Source organism: Nothoprocta perdicaria, unplaced genomic scaffold (genome assembly GCF_003342845.1).
Source record: "Nothoprocta perdicaria isolate Ctin4 unplaced genomic scaffold, notPer1 scaffold_118, whole genome shotgun sequence".
In the NCBI taxonomy this organism is placed as follows: Eukaryota; Metazoa; Chordata; class Aves; order Tinamiformes; family Tinamidae; genus Nothoprocta; species Nothoprocta perdicaria.
In genome coordinates this window covers 1369703-1391694 of record NW_020454294.1, presented here as the reverse complement: position 1 = coordinate 1391694, position 21992 = coordinate 1369703, and the positions used below count along the sequence as shown (strand labels likewise).

The 21992-nt window shown below is 44.6% G+C and overlaps 1 protein-coding gene and 1 long non-coding RNA gene across 2 annotated transcripts in view; both read right to left on the bottom strand.

Annotated features, from left to right (window-relative positions):
* Positions 1-667, bottom strand: part of PRKCH (protein kinase C eta) — a 106070-nt gene extending 105403 nt beyond the window's left edge. The window contains exon 1 of the mRNA XM_026053775.1: positions 297-667. Coding sequence (XP_025909560.1) covers positions 297-656 — 360 coding nt within the window. The 5' untranslated portion in view covers positions 657-667. The remainder of the gene's footprint in view (positions 1-296) is intronic.
* A 2721-nt stretch (positions 668-3388) lies between these two features.
* Positions 3389-6905, bottom strand: LOC112959695. The gene is made up of 3 exons (XR_003251651.1): positions 6597-6905; positions 4407-4543; positions 3389-3416 (listed from the first exon to the last, which is right to left on the bottom strand). It is a non-coding gene; the product is annotated as an uncharacterized LOC112959695 (long non-coding RNA).
* Positions 6906-21992: the final 15087 nt, after the last annotated feature.

The window sequence follows — 21992 nt, the reverse complement described above, 5'->3', positions numbered from 1 at the left end:
CTGCGCACGCACATCAAGCAATTGTGCAAGCGCAGAAATACGCTCCCCTGCACGCTTGCGTGCTCTGCAAAGCAGGGCAGGGACAGGCAAAGCTGCAGGTGTTGCACAGTGCCAAGGGCTGCGTTTGACCCTCAGGSTACAAGAGCTGAGCCTTTGGGCTCCTTGAGCCCCTTGCTGTGGGGCTGGTGCGCGCGCCAGGGCACGAGCAGACGCAGCGGGCATGCGAGGGCAAGCCCCCGCTCCACGAGCACCACGTTCATCCGCGCTGAAACCCAGCRCCGGCTTCTGCAACTCACCCAGCCCTCGAAGCTGTCCCCGGGGCCCGCCGAGCGCAGCAGGTCCTGGAAGTGCAGGGTGCAGTTGGCCACAAAGTCATCATAGCCGATGGGGGTGTCGTGGAAGACGGAGAGCTCGAGCTGGTGGCCGTCGGTGACCGTGGCRGAGAACTCCTCGTTGTAGGTGGGCTTGTTGGTCTTCTGCTTGGTGCTCGTCTGCCCCACGCGCACCTGGTCCACGCTCACCGTCACGTAGGGGTCGAGCAGCTGGTAGCCCTTGCGGAAGAGCGAGTGGCGCAGGGACCAGCGGGTGGGCTGCAGCCCCACGGCCTCCCCGATGCGCACCTTGAGGTACCCGCTGAACTTCATGGCTCCGGACATGGCCGCGGGAGCCGGTACCGGGAGCCGCCGCTGCTCAGGGGCCCGCCCGGCCCATGGCGGCCCCGGAACCGCCTCGCTCCGCGGCGACACCCGCTCCGCTCCGCTCCGCTCCGCGCGGCGCTGCCGCCGCCGGGGACACCTGGGCCCTGGGGCGGGGAGGAGCCGCGAACCGGGGGCGGGACGGCGCGGGACGGCACGGCACGGGGCGGGCGGGACGGGCGGATGCTCCGCCCGGCGGCACCGGGACCGCGGGCCGCAGCGGGACCGGGACCCGGAGCCAAGTCCCGGCCGCCGCCCCGCGCCGCAGCCTCGCTCCTTCGCGGCTCCTGCTTCACAGCACCCGGACCCCGAAAATTCACGTTGGGTGCAAAAACGCGTGTAGGGGCCACGCGATGCACCGCGCGAGCGCCGGGAAGTTCGTGGCGGCAGCCCCGTCCTTGGCGGCGCGCTGCGTTCCGCGCGTTTTGCCGGGGGAGATGTTTGGGTTTGACTGCGGATTTGGGTTTGACTCTAGGATTTAAATACTTGTAGTCACCTGCCACAGCTTCCTGCTGCGGATGAGGCTGGGAAARGGGGAAATCCTGCCTTGCTGGTGGTGGTGGCTGCACTGCAACCTCTGTGAGAAGGGAAGAGATCCTGTGCTGCCTCTGGTTTCCTCCTCGCTCTCCTCCTTGCCCTCTTCCCCACAGCCCGTTCTCCCTCCCAATGCTCCTGCTCTCACTGGAGCACCAAGCCTCTCKGGCAGTGGAACAGGTTGGGTAACGCCATCCGTCTTCACATGGAAGCAACAGCCCTGACAGAAAGACTTGCAGACCCTTAAGCCAGGCTTGTGGCAGGTATCCTTGCTGGGTTTTTAAGTTCCTTGATCTGTTACTATTAACTGGAGATAAGAATTGGTTTTGAGCTTGCTTAGGACAGACTACTCTGGGAAGGAACAAAGATTTAATCTTAGAAATTGCCATACTGTATGAAATCCAGCCATGGTGGGATCCCTGGTCTTGCCTCCAGGAGCGAGCACCTCCAGGTGCTTTAGGAGAAGTTATGGTTGAGCAACCTGAGAACAATCTGTTGTCATCCTTTTGAAGAATTTCATGTGTTCTGGTTTGATGTTCCTTCTGCAATATATTGTCACACTAGCTATGTTCACTCTGGGTGGTTTTCCCTACAGATATCCAGTTTAATCTTGATATGCTCTTGGAGTTGTCCACCAGGGGGTTGGTCAGAAACAAACATTTATTTTTATCATCACTTGTATATCCACTATCCCTTTGATTTCTCGAGTCACCCTTGCTGTTTTGTCACAGCAATATAAAATAAAGTGCCCCATTTGCCTTCTCAAGAGCATCTGCTCTTTTGTGTCATTCTGCCTTTCATCCCTCCCCGATTCCTGCTCAGAAGCTGTCCATAGGAGGCCACATGAGTCATGGGAGATCCCCCAGTGAGGATGGGGACTCGCAGTCCTTGCAGCACTTCCCCGGGACTCCCCATAATTGCTGCAGACAGGACATTAAGACACCCCAAACACAGCACGAATGTCCACAGGACTTGACTGAAGGCCTTGTGAAAGCTGGGACAGCATCTCCAAATTGTGAAGAATCAGGCATGGATTTCGCCTTACCCAGAGGCCCTCAAAGCAACAGCAATAGCATCAGTAAAGCAATAGCAACAGCAACAAAAAGAGTATTTCTTGGCTTATCACAGGAAGTCTGAGGTGCCTCTAAGTTTCTTCCAGTGGATATATTTCCCATATGGAAACAAAAGCCTCTGTAGGTTCCCCCAACAGTGTAGATAAACCCTTTTGGAAGTCTGAGTATCAGGTTAGATGTAAAAGCTCTTGGGGTTGGAGACTTGGACAGCTAATAGATAAATGTGAATTATAACAGAAAATATGATATCACAAATACTGCTGTAATGCCATCAAAATCTTCCTCTGAATTTTTTTCCCCTCAATTTTCTGAGGAAGAAAAGATAAAAAACCTTCTCATGAAGCTTGTTAGAAGGCACAACTGGCTTAAACATAGTAGCACAAAAAGAAAAAAAAGACCAAAATCTGCTTGTTTAAGATTCTGGCTGTGCTGTTTCCTCTGCTTAATCACACAAGGGATTCTTGCTCTCCTAAAACACCTGCTACAATGATATTTAATATGTAATAGCAGACAAAAACATCTTTTTCTATACCATGGCTCATTGGACTCTCTTAGATGGCTCACAACCTGACTCTTGGCCCTATTTTTGATCCAAAAAAAAAAAAAAAAAAGTAAAAAATATAGGGAAGAAATAAATGCCACAGGTAAGCTATCCTGATAAATATTCCTATTGAGCAGCAGTGCACATTGCTATTCAGTTTTCCATTGGGGGAAAAATCAATCCTGTGGGATCATATGATAAGAATCTAATTAATTTTGTTTACCCGCTTGAAACAGCCTGGAACAGCTCATCTCGCACCGGATCCAAACCCTCCCCTTGCTCCGAGCTCTAAGCCAAACCTAAAGTCCTGTTCCCAGAGAGGACTGACCAGCAACACGAAGCCAGCAAACACTCACCCTGCCTACTCTCCAGGTATCCAAGCAGCAGGAAAACAGCCCTAATTCTGTATTTTACTTTTTTCCAGGAATCAAAGCGGCCCTGCACATGATGACCTTGCAAGGCTGCAGGCAGCAGCACCATCTGGTGATGGCTGTGTTGAACCTCCTTGCACAGCTCGCCGTGCCAGGTGTCTGCAGGAGCTTGGCTTCTCCCTCCTCTTCCTCAGCAGGAGCGCTGAAAAACGGCAGGTTGATTCATTTTGAGGCCTCAAGGGGTTCACAGGGCTGAAACAGACTCAAGAGCAAACCCAAAACGAGCACTCGGGCTGCATATAGTCCCTGCACCCGTGACATTTTTATTGCATGCAACACCGGTGCTCCCTCCATCTCAAAAACTACAGAAAAGAATCACATTCTTTATTTCCACTTTCCACATTTCAAAAGACTGCTTTGAAAACAAACATGTAAAGAAAGGTCGAACAAACTCCTGGCATCATTAAACAAACCTGTGTGAACTGCAGTTCACAGGTGAAACTAGAAAAGATCATCCTTACCCAGGTTAAATATTGCACTCCTCTGCAAATTCAAAGGAGTACAGGATTCCACCTAAGAGGGCATATAAGGCTGCTGCAGGTACAGGAATAGACTAGAACAGCAAAAATCCCTTTTTCAAATGACACCAGTACAGCAAAAGAGTAAGCTGAAAAATATTTACAGAGATATCTACAAAACTTGTTTGTAGATATGTTTGTATGCTTGCCCAGCAGTGCTCATTTGATGACCCCATGCACTGAAACTGCCAAAAAGGTATCAAAACGGATGGCAAAGATGGTCAAGGGCTTTGGGAAGGGAGAGAGGCTGCCTTGGTTAGGATTTCCAGCCTGGGAAGAAATGACTGTAGGGGAAAACACAAKGGCGAGTTGTACAATCATGAACTGTATGAGCAAGATGCATGAGGAAGGTTTATTCACTCTTGCCCACACCAGACCTAGGGGCACCCAAAGGAGTTCTGAGGTAGGAGGATTAAAGCACAGAGAAGCAAACACCTTTTCACACAGTTACAATGTACRGTCCCAAAAATGGAAGCCATAAACACCCTCGTGAAGGGTTTAGACATTCATGGAAGACAGACTCAGTAGTGGCCATCGACCCTGGTCCTAAAGCCACTGCCAGCTGGGAGGATATGCCAGAGCAAGGACTACTTTGCATTTCCCTTATTTCTTACCCTTTCCTGCTTCAGCATCCTATTTCTCACTCCGAAGCCTGTTAGTGGCCACTCTTGGGAACAGTAGGACTGGGATATGGTGAGTTCAGGAAGGATTCAGCACGGCTCTTCTCAAATCCCTCTGGATTTGGTCATATCTAAGGGAGAAAAGGCAGGAATGACCCTTCTTGAAACTGGCTTGGCCACTACTGCCTGTAGATGAATGAATGGCCAAAGAAAAGAAGAAATCTGTGGCTCTGCTCTTGCCTGTGGCTCTGTCCTTAAAGCCAYAATCATTTTAAGGATAACTTTGTGGGTATTTTTTTGTAGTCTAGCTTGAAAATCTGGAATTTGGCTCTGCAAACTAAGTCAGAGCACTGAGCTAAGCCCTGTTGGAACTTGATGATTTAGGCCTGGCCTCACTTCACATCACAGCTCTAGGAAAATCCACACACTACGTAAAAGCTTCCACTTCTATTTCCTACCACAGTGTGCATTATTCCCTTCGCTAGTAACCTATAAATCTCTAATAATTTAGTATCRTCCCCATTTGGCAAGTTAAAGGCAAATGCCTGAATTGCTCCATTTTAGATTTCTACCAAATACTGGTTACATTCAGAGGACAGTCTGTAAAGCAGTGGGAAAACTTYGGCTTTCCCAACTACTGCTGCAAAAATCCTACTGACATTTCTTGTAARTGGAACTGCAGTTAAATACATTTAAAATGCAAAGAAGTAAAATAGTTGTAGAAACCAGTGAAGCAGGAAGTAACTCCATTTAGTTCCTCTATTAATTTTAGGCTATTTATACAACTTCTCTTTTATAGTTCTTTCTATAAGAGTGCTTGTTAAACTTCTAAATAATGACAGCTGCTAAAAACTGAATATTCCATGCGTGGAATCATCTGGTCTGGAAACAAACAAAAATTWAAAAAAAATCAAGTTCCTCTCTAATGATAATAATTATGGGATCAATCCAGAACTCAATGAAGTCAAGGCAAAGCTGCCAGTTATTTAAGCTAGGCAAGAGTCACTCCTTGCTTGCATGTCTGCTGTTGCTCCTGCTTTATGCCAGTATAAACTAGAAATAAAGGTTTATCAGCTTTTCTTAGTTAGGATGGTGACTTGTTTTCTATAAACAAACTGGAGCTCACCTGATCCGTATTATTTTTTATTTTTTTTGGAAAACACCAGCTCACTTTATAAAGTGCTGGTATTATAAACTGCAGAATATAGTTTATAAGAGCACTAACTCCTACAAGCCAATCATTAATAGAACTAATGGCCTGTTTGTTGTATTAAACTGCTCTCATTTGTCTGGGTCCATTAACAAATGCACTGGTCATTAACTGTTAACAGCGACTTAGTTATTAGATTTTATTACTTGTACAGGAAACTCTGGAGAACAAACTGATTGTTTTGGTTTTCTGGGGTTTATTTCTTTCCCAGCAGTCTTGCCCCATTATTTATAATTCAGCTCCTTGCTTATTCCCAAACGTGAGTGTCACACTCAGGACATCCATGTAGACAGTCAGTTCACGTGGCAGCCCCTCCTGCCACTGCAGCTACCAAAAAACCTCTCCCCTAACCCAAAGATCTCTGAGATACTGGGCATTTGGTGTAGCTTCCRTTTTTCTGATTTTTCTGTATCCTTCTGATGGGCAGCTGTTTCCATTCAAACGCATATAAAATAATCAGATTTAAGCAAAAGATACCTTAATGGGTATTTCATTCATGGTTCACTTTTTTGTTTCATTCATGGTCTCTCTCTCTATTTCATTAAAGTCCACGTTTAAAAATATCTGTTATTTCCTCCTGGTTAGTACTGATGCATCAAATATGGGACACCTCGTTCTGTCTTACACAGGTATTTAGACCAGACAGCTGCAGAAGTCTCCTCTGGTATTCTGGTTTAAGAATAAGTTCAAAGCCACAATCCTGCAAACATCTGTACATGAAGGGTATTACTCAATATTATCGAGCTGAACTTTGGAAGAGATTCCTCATTGTGAAGACCTGTGATGCACCCACCTCACTGGCTCTGGCTTCTTCACTCCAATTCAATTCCAAGCAATGGAAAAACAATATCAGGATCAAAATGTCACAAAGGACCAGCAACGATCTGTCATGAAGATAGTTTCTGTGAAGCAGTCTGAGGAGCTTTCCTCAACCTTCAGTGCCGTGATGCCCAAATGAGGGAAGAGACACTTACTCAGAATGTGTTGTTGATGCTGTTTGCAAACAGGATCTTCCAGGCTCCTGGCAATCAGTGTCAGACCAGACTGGTGTTGCAAGACAACTATGAGGAACGAAGAGCTGGAGATACGTGAAGTRACTGTGGTTTACCCTCTGCAGGGAAGGATATATTTAATGAGACCAAAACAAATACTGYTTTTTGTGCATTTGGGCTTTTTCTACTGCACTGCAGTTATTCATGATGCTTGTAGCCACAGGTTCGTCTCTCCTCCTATAAAGCCACATATGGTGTGAATGATCTATCTCACCCACTACAGACCTTAGTAAATCAGAAAGATCATCGAGTGTAAATTTGGCCAAATGAAGTYAGGTGGGTGCTATCTCCAAGATCATTGTGTGTGCTTTTGCACCAATGGTCTTGTGGTGTGGGCATCAAGAGGAAAAAGGGGAGAGATTTTGCTATGAAAAAAGCTCTTTTGCTAAGAAAAGGCTGAAGACACTACTGTTTTTAGGACCATCACAGACAATTAGAAAGTGCTTCTATTACTCCTAGAGCAGAGATTAAATTCTACTTTGTATTCCCATGCCAGTGTCCCTTATGTATTTGCAGGGGGAAGTGTAGGGCTGTGACACAGGGCACTGAAAGAAATGAGTCAGCTTCTCTCTCCTGCCTGTAAATGAGACACTTCTGACAAAAMTTCCCCTCTATCAGCGCTTCTGATAACAGCATCCTTCCTATCCTCTTTCCTACATGCCGCCACATTGTGCAACAAAACCTGCTGGATGAGAAATTTAGAAGTATTTAAGAAGCCCAAGGATGTGCACATTATGCCATTAAGAAGCTGACATCAGGGGAGACTTGCTAGGAATGGCCCCAGATCATCAGGCATTTTCTTTCTCCAGGGATCTAGCTGTCAGTTCAACAGTGAAAAGATCCTTCCACAGCAACTGAAGAGCACAATAAAAGTCCTATGCAAACTTACTTTAAGATTCTGGAAGGAGAGTCAGGGCAGAGCCCATCACCAGGGTAGTGGGTAGCTTTGTTTGAGATCAAGGAAAATGATCCCTGCTGTTTCCAATCAGAGAAGCAAATTTTTCTAGTGAGCTCCAGAGCCTTCAAACCTGTGCTAGCTCTGTGAAGAGCCAGCTGCCCTTGTCTTTGCAATACAGGCCCTGATCAGGCACAGGAGCACAGAAAGATGCCTAGATAGCCTGGAGGAAGGTTACAGAGCAACGCTTCCACAGCTGTGCCTTCTTACTGGACATAGCTAGAGCAAAACCTGTGTGCAGGAACAAGACAAGGCACCTTCAGCTGTGTTGCTCAACAGGACAGATGTGTTGCAGGATGTTGTGCAGGCACCTACATGGTGTCCCTGGGAGATGGTCTCTGCTGGTCACGGAGAGCTGCTTTGTGAGCAGTGGGGCTCACACCTGCAAGAGCTGCTGCTCTTTGGCTCTGGGAAGTCTTGCATTGAATGCAAAATAATCTCTGTGAGAAATCAGCACAAATTGTGCCCAACTGCCTGGTTCTCAYGGGAGAGTCTGAAATCGAAGCAGATGAAACAGCAACTGGCAGGGAACTTGTTGCACAAAAGCACTGCRGTGATTACCAGAGAACTGCTTTAAGAACCAAGCATACAAAATATCCSCCAGAAATGTTTTTCTAATGTGAATATTATTCCTTAGTCTACTTATTTTTTGACAGAAAATAGAATAAGGAGAGAGAAAAATGTGTTGAAGTTGTGTGGCTACTACAAGAACATGATGGAGACTCAGTATATTAGCTAATAATAACTGAGTTGACTCCTTTAACACYGAGAAAGGATGAGCAAGTCCTTGGGCTGCTTCTTTTGGTCAAAACTAAGGCTGATCTTGCAGTTTCCTGCCCTGTCTCTGGTTAAACTGCTTTTTCTCATSAAAAACAACCCTTCCAGGATTATTGTTGATGAATGTACCAGGAACTGCACGTTCATTTCCCCAGCTCACAAGTGCTGAACTCTGTTCCCCTGAATTGCAGGAGTTCACYGGTATTCTCAATTTAGCTATACGTTCTTCAGCAGGCCTAAGAGCTGTCATCTCTTTCAGACTTACAGAATAGATGGAGATTGAAAAGGCAGCAGGCAGTGGTAAGAATGAATGGAGTTAAAATGATACTGAGAAGACTATAATGGTAGAGAAACATGGTCGAAAGGAGAAGGGAGCAACTACCTGGACTAAGTCACTATAAAGAAAAGAAACACTTAGATGCTATTGTGCATCTCCTTTGAACTCCACATAATACAGATTTTCTTCTTCAGTCCCTATACACACAATTAGAGTACTGGGGCAGGMCAGCACTTCTGGGATGTGCTGTGCAAGAGATATCAGTCTGTTTCTTCTTTCCTTGGTGCTGATAGCAGGAAAGCTCACTTTTAGTGGGATCTTTAAAATCTGAATGTAAGACCCCAGTGACACCAAAATGCCATCCCAAGATAAAAAACATTCAATTCCTATTTTCAGTAATGCATATGTTGGTGGCACACATAGGAATAAGTTGCCTGGATGTCCCCATTCACACTCWGTAGTGGTGACTGCAGTGACACTCTCCCTTCTGTTGAGATCAGCCCCATACATCAGCATCAGCTTCTTGCAAACCACGTCGAGAAGTCCCATGTTGCCTGGGAAGAAGAAGGGAGAAATAACTCACAGAACCTCCCTGCTCATCCCATTTCTGCTGGCAAGCCSCAAACTGTGCACATACAAAATCCATAAAGCATTTAGAAATTGGAAGGTGGAGCCACACTGCARAAAAGAGAAAGCACCTCCATGCACACAGTATTATGTGAGGAACTATGAACATCAGGTCTTCATCTGTGCTCAAAAACCTCTAGATGGAGCTACCTCTTTTTTTTTTAAAGCCAAGTAACAGCTAGTCTCAGCTCTGAGGCGGGCAAGGGAAAAATGATGCTCTGTAAGGGAGGGCAATGGCATTTCCAGCAGAGTGAGCGGAAGCTTCTTTTTTGCATGTGTATTTTGCTGTCGTTAAAGAGTTTTCCTTTTTTTTTTTTTTTTAATTTTTATTATTTATTTATTTATTTAATCCTTCCAGAAACCAGCCGTGTTGCCACTTGGAAGTCAAGCCACCTTCCAGCAGAGCGCTGTAAAAAATTCGGGAGTGAAACTGAGCCAGCCAGGATTGCAAACTGCTGAGACCTGAATGTAAATAATACACTGGAGCCTTGGCTGGACAAAAATCTGACAGGCTGCTTCCCCTCCAACATGGCCTTGGTTTCCAGAAGCCACTGAGCTCAGCACTGAGCTCAGCTCAGCTGGGTTAGGCCTCGTTGAACAGGGCGGCTGCAAAAACTGAGATGCTGAAGAGCATCTTCCCCCTGGATGGACTCCTTTTTGGGAATCTGACACCTTCCACGAGCAGGAGCAGCCACGGATTTTGGCTTTTAGAAGCTGAACAGACTTACCAGGTGTTCTCCCTTCCATGTTATGTGGTGGAGAGCTATCAGGATAAGCACGGAGGATAAGAAGAGCTACCACACAGGTACTGGAGCCTGCACCCCGCTAGAGGGTACCCRCAGCCCGCAGAGACTGCTCAAAGCCAGGCCCAGGAAAGCAGAAACCCAGCTTTACAGAAAAGCAGGCTGTAATTTTATGGCACACTTTAATGTGGCTCTGCTTGGGGAGAGCAGCCCCCGGGCGGGCCGAGGCTGCCCCGTGCGGGACACGGCTCTGCTTGCAACTCCCGGCTCCAGCCTCTTGTGAGGACGGAAACGTTGGAGCCTCGTGCACAATCCACGCTGCAAATGAGCCTGGGCAGTAAACACAAAAAAAAAAAACAGGAAAACCAGGAGGCCTTCGGGAGCTCACCTTTAAAATACATATTTAATTTTATTAAAGGAGTAAGAGCAAAGATGCTCAGATCTCTTATTATTTGCATTACAGCGGTGCCTGGGGGGAATCAAGCAAACACAGGACTTTCCCATGCTGGGAGCTGCATGGACACACAGTCAGTCCCCAAGGCCTGCGGGAGGAAGGGAAGGAGGCCAAGGAGGGACAAAGTGGTGGCCCCAGACCACGGAGCCAAGGGTAGGACCCAGGCACTCAGCTCCTCTGCCAGGATCCACTCCCTTGGCCCACCCTTTCCAACAGCATCTTGCCCACATCCAGCTCTAGAGACCAGTGAAGGTGGCCTAGGGAAACTCAGTGGTAGGAGGATCAGATAGAATATTCCTCCAGGACAGACTATTTCAAGGGGGAAAATTACCCTATCAATAACTTGGTACATCCCCCAAGCCCCAACAGCCTTAAACTGGTGAAAATGGGGCTTATACGATTATTTGGAATTGTTCCAGGGTTACCACTGAGGCAATGGGATGAAATTACGGAGGAAATTTTCAGCTATGTGACAGCATGGGGTTCTTCACAGTCCCATAGCAATGCAATAGCTCAATCAGTAACCTCAAGGGCAGCAGGGAAATTTCCAGCAAATTTAATTGAAACATTCCACCAAAAGAATAAAGCTTGAATCCGAAAGGTGCTGCTCTCAGCACAGCTCCCACCAGGACCGTTGTTTCAGTCCAGGATGGAGGCTCTCCTGGGATGCGGCACACCAGGGTGTAAATCCCGGCTTTGCAAAGGGACTTGACCTTGGGCCTTAAGCATCTCTAGGGAACATCCTAACCACAGGGTTATTTACTATTCTGGCATAAGATCTATTRCTCACTCAGCATTTTTATACTGAAAAGAAGAGGGAAAAAAGCTTGAGTTAATAACTATTTTTTTCTTCAGAGGGTTGAAAAATGGTTTGCTCCCCACCACTAACTAGTTAGCATCTGCCTTGTAGGTAGGAAACCTTCCCTGATGTCTAAAGAACCATGGGGATGAAAGGGATTCTTGGGAGCTGAGTCTCAGTGGACGGGATCTGAGAGCCAGGAAAGCCTCTATGGAGGTACCTACATCTGTCCTCACGGAGGAAATTACTGAAATGCCATGGACATCATCGGGGAACTTTCCTGTTTGAGAAAAGGATATAAGGATCAGCCCTGCAACGTTAAACTTGCCTGTTATAAAGCTTGTCCAAACAGAGTCAGTGGCTCATTTTTCTTTTTTTTCCATTTTTTTTCCTTTTTTTCCAGGAGGGCGGGAAAAGAACAGGGGAAATAAACCCGGACAGATTTCTCACATAAAATTATATGATGTGGTTTTGACCCATGTGAGCATTTCTGATGTATGTGTCCACACAGGTCCGCCTGTAAAATGTTTTAGGAGCCCTGTGCACTAGATGGGTTCTGCTATAGGTGGATTACACACGAACAAGCACTACAGTAAATATACACATGCACATGCTCCCCCAAGCCCCTGTGGGCTGCTAGGTATCAGAAACAGGGCCTGAAATACCCTTTTGGAAGCCTTATGTGCACGCCAGGAGCTCTCACCCTGCAATCCATGCCCTCATTTCCCAAGGGAAGAGCACATGAGTGGCTGTCATTTCCCTGCCAGTTTTGACACTGGCTGCACCCTTGTGGCTCTCAACTTCTTAATAGAAAACCCCAGGTATTTCCACTGCATTGCTTAGCTACAGTTTGGCATTCCATTTATTACACAGAATTATTTGTTACTGAATCCTTCGTGGTCCAGAGCATCAACTTCATCCTAATTACCAAGGCAGCYAGTAATAGTTCTCTCCATTTTCAGGTATTTGTAGGACTATAACCAGAAAGCAAGCCACGAGTGACTAGGCCAGTAAACAGTGCAGTTTGCTGACTAGTGTTTGTTTTATAACCTTTGGCACATCTTGATATATACATAATAATAGCTCTTAACCCATAAATAATATTTTACAGAGGTCACACTATAGTTATTTAAGTTCAGGGGTTTATTTCCCAGAACACTAAGTAGCTGTGAATGAATTATGTTTAGTCTGATCTGCCACAGAAGGGTCATAAACTTATAASTTGTAGCAAACCATGGAATATTACTCCTGTATGTCAGGCAAACTGTAAATGTTAAAGAATAAGGCTTGATAAGGAGAAAGTCTCTTTATTTTGTTAAAGTAATATGTGTTCCTAGGGAAAGACTATAAAAATTCATGTTAACTTATGTGACAAGTTGGACGATCTCCCTCCRTAGGGCTTGTGAATTCTGCTTGGTGCAGGGGACTGTGTCTGTAAGTGGCTGCAAACTCTGTTCTGAGCTCATTTTTATTTCTTTCTTGGCCTCCTTAGGTTATACAGCGTCCCAGAATCCACAGGAGGTGAAGAGAGRAACTTCCATGCCTCTGCACAGGGCTAATAATAATGAGGTCATTAAACTCTGCTGATAGCCTGTTAGATTTGGACAAAAAGGTGGCTACTACGTCGCTTATTAAATGTGATTCTGATAAATACATATGGGGCAGGGAGGGGATGAGAACTAAGCTGCTGAGCATCACATAGGGCACTTTGGAGGCTGCTCTTGTCTCCTGACAAGGGGCAGTAGAGCAGAAAGCCGCTTTCAGCTGCGGTGAATTAAAAACAAGGAGATCAAGGGGATTGTATGGTCTGGGAAAGGCACCTTGTGCAGGAAACAGGAGCCGGGGACACGCTGAGGCAGAGCTGGGAGCTGCAAGAGGGAGAGGGAGCAGAACTCCAGCTTGATCCCAAAGAGCATGCCAAAGKGGGAAAAGCAGGAAAGCGCACCTGAGTCTGTGTATTTTTGGTGTTGAAAAATGTATTAACTTTAAAGCAATATTTGGATTTGGAATTTGCTATAAACCCTGAGTTTCTTTGCACGTCCCCCACCTCGTGTGCCCACTGTGGCGAAACACAAGGTTAGAGGGCTAGGAAAGGGTGGCGTGAGGAAGAGGAAGGAACACGCTGATCCTGAGGGTGTCTGCGCTGCTGGACCTGCCTGGGAAGAGGGAGCAGGACCGGTCCTGAGGTTATGGCCAGGACACAGTCACAGGTGCTCCTAACGTGGCAAGCGGGGCCAGCRGAGCCGAGCGGGGCGGCGGGAGCAGCCTCGGCACCAGCGCACACGTGGGAGGCCACATCCCGCTTCCCTTCCCGGGGGCCTCTCATGTCCCCACCCRTCTGCGACCGGATGGGCTGGGAAAAGCTGAGGGCTCTCTGGAATTTGAAAAGTGTCATGGGTGACCTTTAAGGGATGACTTGCGGAGGCGGTGACAGCTTCCCAGCACAGAAATAAAGTAGGGACCATGAGGATCGGTCATGAAGAATGACGGATCGTTCCGGTTCTCCAAAGTCTTTGTGATTCCAACTCCGCAAAATTTTGTGACTCCAACCAACTATTTTGCTCCCACCGACTCCAGGGGGCCTTGCTCTGCTGTGAAATTCTAGTCAGCCTGAAGACTTTTAAGAAGAACAGATAAATAAAAATAAAGCAGAAAAGAGTCACCATCTGCCTTTTCAGCTTTATGTTCCTAGGGTAGATGCCTGAATCCTGGATTCGTTTCTAAGGAATGAACCTCCCAGCTGAGCCTTCCGCTGTTCTCAAGTCGTGTTGATGTGCTGGTCCTTCCTTTGCAATGCAATTAGTCCTGCCTAATTAGTCCTTGGATACCGGTGGGGGAGATCTTACAAGTTGAAATATGACAGTGAATTGTGGGGTTCCCATTGAGAGTAAAAACATGACAGTGAATTGTGSAGTTCCCTTTGAAAGACAGCAGGAGCTGCGAGCCTGACTGGCACATTTGCCTTGCAAAAATGCTGGCAAATATTATTTTGAAATGTATTAACCATTAGAAAGAAAAAAAAAAGAATTTGAGTGATTGCAATATTGAATCTAATTTGATTTCGAGTGATTCTTGACTTGAAGAAATTTAAGTATAAGCAGTTTCTTCCCTGCGTTCCTTTTAAAGGCACTTTGTGGAATTCGTAAAAGCAGCTCTTTAAGACAAAATAAACAAGTTTCTTCAACGCAGAGCRAGCGTGCCAATTCATAGCTGCTTTCTCAGGTTAATGAATTCAAACTGAGCTGTAATTTCTAGGGGTGGGGATCTAAAGACAGGGGAACCTGGTGGACCCTGGTTTCCTGTGGCTGACTYGTACTTGGATCGGCCTGTTTCTAATGTAGTGTGAACTCTAGGAGAGACTTCTCCTGTTCTTGGCATCTTCAAAATGCCCCTTTCTCAAGTATTTCACCTTTCTATTAATACAGCAGAGGCTGCAGCCTTTCTGGGTGGGGACGTTCTCCTGGTTCCTTCCATTTTTTGCCTGTTTCCATAGAACCTGTACAAACCCTCTTTGAAAGCCTACTTTGAATCTTCCTGCTTGTCTGATTTCTTACCTTATTTATAACCATAATGATCATTTAAGCTGTATTTTATCACTGAGGTTACTTATTCAGAGATTCCAGTTCAAAATAACAGGAAAATAAATASACTAGCCATAGCACCTCTTAGGTCCAGAAACATTTCAGGGAAGATTTCAGGTGATCCAAACACAGAGCTCCTGGTTATGTTTTATGACTATCCGTTACAGAGATAACACCATGAGATCATATTATATCTTATTATCTTATTATTATATTTATATTTTATTTTCTGTGTATTGATTCAAGTGTTTGATGCTGCAGCAACAACATCACAGCTCTTAGAGCAAGTTTCAGAGATATTTCCTAGGTCCTCATGAAACCAGGTAATACAAAGATTAATGTTTTTCAAGGCCCTTTTATACACACATGCCATTGTCCTCAACTGAACATGACACATGTWATGTCATTCCTATACTACTAGGACTTACGCCGTGACCAGACCTGCACTGGCCCATACTTGATCTCATTTTGTTTTATTCTGGAAAAAAAAAAAAGGCATTTAGAAGAGAAGGCATTTAGAAACCTGAAATAATGGTTTGATCAGCTTATGACTAATTTAGCATATTGCATTTATTCAGTGCTGCTGTAGTMTTTAAACGCCCTTGAGGATGCTATTATGTCAAGCAACACAGAAGTACAGAATGAAAAACTGGCTCTTAAGAGGTGTCACACCAGCGTCTATGGGCACTAAACACACCTGGGTCAGAGCCACACTTGTGGCTGCCAGTTCCTTACTGCCCATGCCTATCTGTTCTATATAAATTTTTTTGTTGTTGTTGTGCACAGAAGGCATCATTTAAATGGCAGTTTTCCATGTGTGCACTTTTTGGTGAAAYTAAAACCTCTGCTGGAGTCACGCGAATTTTTAAGGGAAGTTAAGCAAGCAAAGGCAATAGCTGCCCACTGTCCAAATAAAACRGACAGGGTCTTCTGAAAATCCTACMTCATAAATTTTAGATGCACCTGAAATATAAAATGAGGCTCTTTCTACTGCTGTTGCTAAATACAACATGTTATAATTCATTTAAGACTCTACATTTATCTTTTCTCGACATGTACCAATTTCTATCACAAAGCATCATTCTCTGCTCCCTATATTGTACAGTCAGCCTGGACTAACATCACTGTTATGCCTGATACTTAGCCCTGCAGCAACCTCCCTCCGGCAGGATTAGCAGCACTTTGAAAAGTGGCTCTTCTAAATTACTAAGAACTCACTATTTATTAAATAAAATAGTGTCTAAAAATCCCGGAATAGTTTTTAAATAGGAAACCAGGTAAAAAGAGCTGGACAAAGGACCAGAGACACAACCCAGCTGCAGTTACTAGAGGCCCACACAAGAGCAGTGACTGAGCACATGCATATTCTTAATCTGTTGCAGATAAGACGTCAAGCACTAAAAATTCGTTCACCGAGATTTAAGTTYATGTGTTTGGCTTTAAAACGGCAAGCAGGTTTAAGGCACTAGGGCACCTGTGCCCATGGCCCTGCCTGGATCACCAGGGAGGTGGGAGATGATCCCACCAGAGGACTGGGAGTACATGGAGAATTGGGAAGCACAAGGCCAAGCACAAGAGCTCCTGACTACCTCCTGCACCAAGGGCAGATTAATAGATGATTAACACATAGCGCCCTGTCCTGTGGTACTTACAAAATGTGTTTTGCATTATATTTTTGTAACAGTTGCCTAGCAAGCCTTGACCTGCACGAATACCTGCACAGCTGGAGCCTGCGGTGCCCATCGCATTCCGGCCCTCAGCATTTCCCCTTTTCATAAACGTAAATATTGGAGGGCTTGTTTAAACCTTCAGAACCTAAACATGTCATCGCTATTAATAACATATGTTATAAGACACCACATGCTGGCAAAATAACCTGCAGTAAATGACACCAAAAATATTGAAAAGCTTAGCATAAAATTGAAGCTCGTTAATGGTGCACTGTGCAGCCTGGCATACGACTGGAGGCAGGAATTCCACACAATGGGACTGTGTGAGTGCTAACAGCAGGCTCCCGCAAGATAAAATAAACTTGTTTTATGGACATGAGGAATTGATTTTTAATGAGATTCTGCTCGGCCGTAACATCATCCTGGGAGGGTGGGCTGGTTTTCCCCTCGCCTCTGGTGAAAAATTACAGTTTGCAGAATAAAGGCRCATTTAAATTAGGCCTATGGATTTGCACCTTCATCGTATGAAGTGAAAAGTGGGTGTTATGCCAGGCCTGAGCACAAAACAGTTGTTAAAATGCCTATGGAGAAGATCTCGTCCCTGTATTACCTATCTGTATGTGCTGGGCTGGGGGAGTCCTCAACTTCTTGGGGAGATTAATGGTCTCACAGGCCTATGTCCTGAGGACAGATTAGTAAAAAGAGGATAAATCTCTCTTAGGAGAAGTCAAGTAAAAGCACTTGACTTTATCTCCTAACATTTGGGTCGCAACTGCCTATTAAGAATACATTAAAATCCAAAGAGGTTATTGAACATGCAGTTCAATGGCAAATCRCTGGCACTGTTGAAGGAAGGACTGTCCCTTCGCTGTTTATTCACATTTCCTTATTTTTTTTTTCATTCATCCCATCAGTTAAAAACAAGACTAACCCTTCCTTTTGAAACCCAGAGAGAAAAGTGTGATTCAAAGAAACTGAAAAGCGCCTCGTAACCAAGGCAGCCTTTGGGGGAAAAAAAAAAGGAAAAAAAAAAAATAGAAGACAAAAGCAAGAGCAAATATTAAGCTCCCTCAGCTCTAACCCCCCAACATTTTCTTTGCAAAGAGATCACAGTTTTGCTTCCCAAATCAAYGGCACTTGGCCCCAAACTCGCCATGCCGCCGTGGTGTTGCTTTGCTTTGCTCTCCACCATTAAGGTTTGTGTGTTTGTGTGCAATCATTGCCTTTTAATTGCCTTCTATTGCCCATTTCATTTGTCAATAAATAGAAAGTGCAGACCTATCACCAAAGGCCTTCCATCTGTTTCTCATACATCTTAGCCACCCATGGTGCCTTAAGCTAAAGATATCCCCTACTGCTAACCAGGCTACCACTTTATTAGGGTTTTTTTCCCTGCCCTTTTAAAAAGATGAAAGTTCCTAAAAGCTTTTTCTTTTTTCTTTTTTTTTTAATGCAAGTGAGGGTTGAAGTTAATGAAGTCGGCATCTGGTAGGTGAGAGAAGGTCACCCTGGGGTTGGGCACCTCCCAGTGGTGGAACTGGCATTAACCCAGCGATTAGTACGTGATGACAACACCTTAAAGATAATTAGTTGACAATGAGTTGAGAGCCTATTAACCCCTTTAACACCTTATGGTTTATGATTATGACAAAACACTTTGGGACAAAACAAAAGAGATCTAGTTCCCCTGGAGTGATTGACCACTTTTAGTCATTTGCTTATCACTTTGGGGACATTATTCCAAGGAAGGAAGTAGCAGGCTACATCCCAGGGTGTAAGTTTTACAGGTTTGTCTTTTTTTTTCTCCTGATCAATTATTGATATATATAGATAGTGATAGATTACATATATATATATATTATCTGTGAGGTTAAAGGCTCTTAGGCCTTGCATAGGAGTCACAGCAGAAACAGTCACAGGAGATATATATATATATATATGTATGTATGAGTTAATGGATTTTCTCATGTGATTGAAGAGTGAAAAGCTCAGCTTAAAACTTTTTCACATGTGATGTGCCCTTGCTGATGCAGTTTTTATGGAGGCTGTTAGATTTAAGTTGGTCTAAGAGGTTGAGTTGAGCTCATTCAGGCTCTCTGCAGGGCTGCTTGGTAGAGCAAGGCAAAGCTTCCATAAAATAACTGGTAAGAAATTCAGGACCGGGCCATATCTCCCTCGGAGTGTAGCAAACAGGAAATAGCACCGGTCACGGGTGTGGGAGAGGAGAAGAAAGCAAATGGAGAACAACTGGCAGAGGGCTGTGATTTACACCCGCTGGCATTTCCCATCCTCGCTCCTTCAGCCAACGTGTTTAATCACAACGTGAGAGCACAAATGAATTACGACTGGCAGCAGCTCAAGCAGTTTGGCAAGCAGCAAAGGGGAACAAATCTGTGCGCGGCGTTAAAGGCAGCCGTCTTGAGATTAAAAATAAAGTTTCACTTAATTTAAACAGATATCTTGCTCTCATCTTTTGCATGGTCAYGTTCATGGGACCCAGGCAATACTGGTGAGAGGGAGAACACTTTATGAGATTGTATTCCTGGGACATGTTTTGATAGAGATTGCAGGCAAGGATTGGCTTTGCTTCCTTTAGCTTTAGCACAAACTTCCATTAATTTCAGCAGGAGCAGGGCTTCAAGTTTGATTTGCATCCAAATATATGGATATCTAAACGGTTTGGTGGACCTTCTGAAATGCGCCCATCATTAACATGCTAACAAGGTATTAGGATGTGCAATATTTTCATACGGTTTGCATCTCTCCAGAGCTTGCCGTTTCAGTCCTTTAGAATGATTTAAAATGTCAGCTAATTAAGATCCATTGCGGCAAAACCTCCCTGGAGAAAACTCTATTCCCAGGTGAGAGGCAATGCAAAGGTTTGCACAGGATCCCCCAGCCGCTCCAGCCCAGACCTCCTGGCTCCCAGTCCTCTGCTTTACTGCTAATTAAATACTTGTAGCTTAATGCAGCAAATGTAAAGTTTCGTTATGCTTTTTATATTTAAAGGCAATATATGGATCCAGCACTGTATCAAATGTCCATAAAAAAATCCAGCAATTTTTAACTCTCTTATTAACTAACTTGTACTACTGGGCAGTACCCATCTCAAGAAAAATTTGATGTTATTTATCTTAATAGAAGACTATGAGTAGAAAAACTGTTATTCTCCAAAARTTGAGGCTCTGTTATCCTTGACTGACTCATCTCCCTGTTATTATGGATCATTGACTCTTCTGGCAGTGAAAAAGAGTTTAGAAAAAAATWATCTTAAACATAGTTAGCAAGCTTAATTAGCTGATTATATAATCTGCTAATTTGCAGATGTAAAAATGAGAATTCCTGGAACACACCATTAAGTCCTGATTATTAAAGATGATTCAGGGTTAATTAACCAACCTTCCAATGATACAGCAGAAGAACATTTAAAAACACAAAATACTTCATGGAATCCACTTGGCTTGTCTGAGGTACAGCACTCAGTCCTTGCTTTTAATGGTCCATTCTCCAGTAATACCTAAATGTGTGATTACACTGTTTATGGGACTATTTGCTTGACTATGAATTTGGAAGATCCGGCTCGTAATTAATGATGTAACGAAAAGGACAACTTTATGGGCTGAATCACTATATAAAATGGCCTGACTCCACTGGCTTCAGCAGAGCTACAGAAATTTCTACCATCTGAAAATCTGTCCCCATCTCTACTAAATCTTTTGTATTAAGTTACTTCCTTATCCACTTCTGAACCACGATAGAGCATTGCTCAGGGGAACCCATTTACARTTTTCTTTTGGCAGGCGGATTCCATGTCAAGCTGCAAAATCCAATTTGAAGGTGGCACTTACCTGCCTTCCCTGCTGGTTCTCCAAAAATAATGAAAAGTCAGCCTGAATGAATACAGAAAACATGCAGCTTGGACAGGTATATTGGAAGCTCTGCACRGCAATGCAAAAGTTGTGGGGAGAGTTGGATGTGGGAAGAAGGGAACTATCCAGGATAATTCCTTAAGAATTTACAGAGTTAGGATAATTTCTTATGAATTTACAAGGTTATGGGGAGGTGTCCAAGCATTTTCAGATCTCACAGTGAGAGAAAAAAAAAAAAAAAAAAAGACAATATAAGGGGATCTGGATATTGGGAATCTTGGGCCACCATTTACGTCTTACAAATAAAGCAAACCCAAAGCATATAGGTTATACAGGCTGGGTATTCTGATGGAGGAACAACATGTTATCCATTTCTCACACCTATCTAGGAGTATGGACAGGATATTTTGACAGCCATTATTACTACTACTTAGTTTCCCACCCTTGTTATTCTAGCAAGGTGTGATCATGGGCAAAATAGGCCATCTCACTCTTACCTACTAGCAAAGCTCTCCCAGACTGAAGAGGAGCAGTGAGGGGATGGCYGTGCCCATCTTTTCCTCCAGTCATGAAACCAACTTGATTGACTCTCTCCAAATTGGAAATGCCACCAGCTGAGGAGTATAGAGTCATTTGGAAAAAGATCATCTCTGATGAGCAACACTGCAGAGGGAGAAACTTTCCATTGGTATAGAACTAAGTAAATACTCCCCTCTCAATGTCAGCAAAATGCCTCCGCCAGCACAGCCAAGAAAAAGACAGAAAACAGCGTGGGAGCCAGCACACAACCTTGTTTGGGGCTGCTTGAGACAGGAATGGAGTCTGATCCACTGCCATTTTCCATACACTGGCCATCACGGAAAAAATAAGTGACAGAAATAAACTTTGCAGGACTTCAAAAAGATGAACAGAAGTTTCCAGACCCCCTCATGCTTTCACAGTGTAAGAACCTCTTGCTACATCAACCAACAGTTCTTGTCTCAAGGCCTTTTCCTGAAGTTTACAGAGATCCTATCTYGAGAGCGTGCCCAGGCCCCAAATCTACTGAACTCAGGGAAGCACTGAGAACATTCAGTAAAACCAAACAAGAATCCTTCCAACAACAGAGGCAAGAAATATGGCAGGAGAGTCAGAGTTTTCCTCATCACCTTTATGTTTAGAAAAGTGGATTAGGTGAACTTTCTTGCAGGTTTGTGCCACTGAMTCTTGCTCCCAGATAGTGCTGAAGGGTTCAGTGAGTTTCCTTTTAGAAGTGTAATCTCATTCCTCTAAGCACCACTTGCCTTTAGATGTATAAGCCTGTGTTTGCTCTGTGCAGTAGCACACGTAGTTATCTGTGGAACATTTTTTCAGGCCAGAAATGTCACTGCATCTCCACCTTGTCCTATCAGTAACGCTGCCAGAGTACCCAAGAACACAAGTCTTGAGAGGCTTCCCTACTCATACAGCAGCTCTTGTCTGTTCCAGTTCTCACAGCTGAGGCATTCTCTGTAGTAAGTAACACCAATCCTGATTTTTTCTCTGAACCAATTTATCTCAGTTAATCCAGATCCCATGTGACTCAAT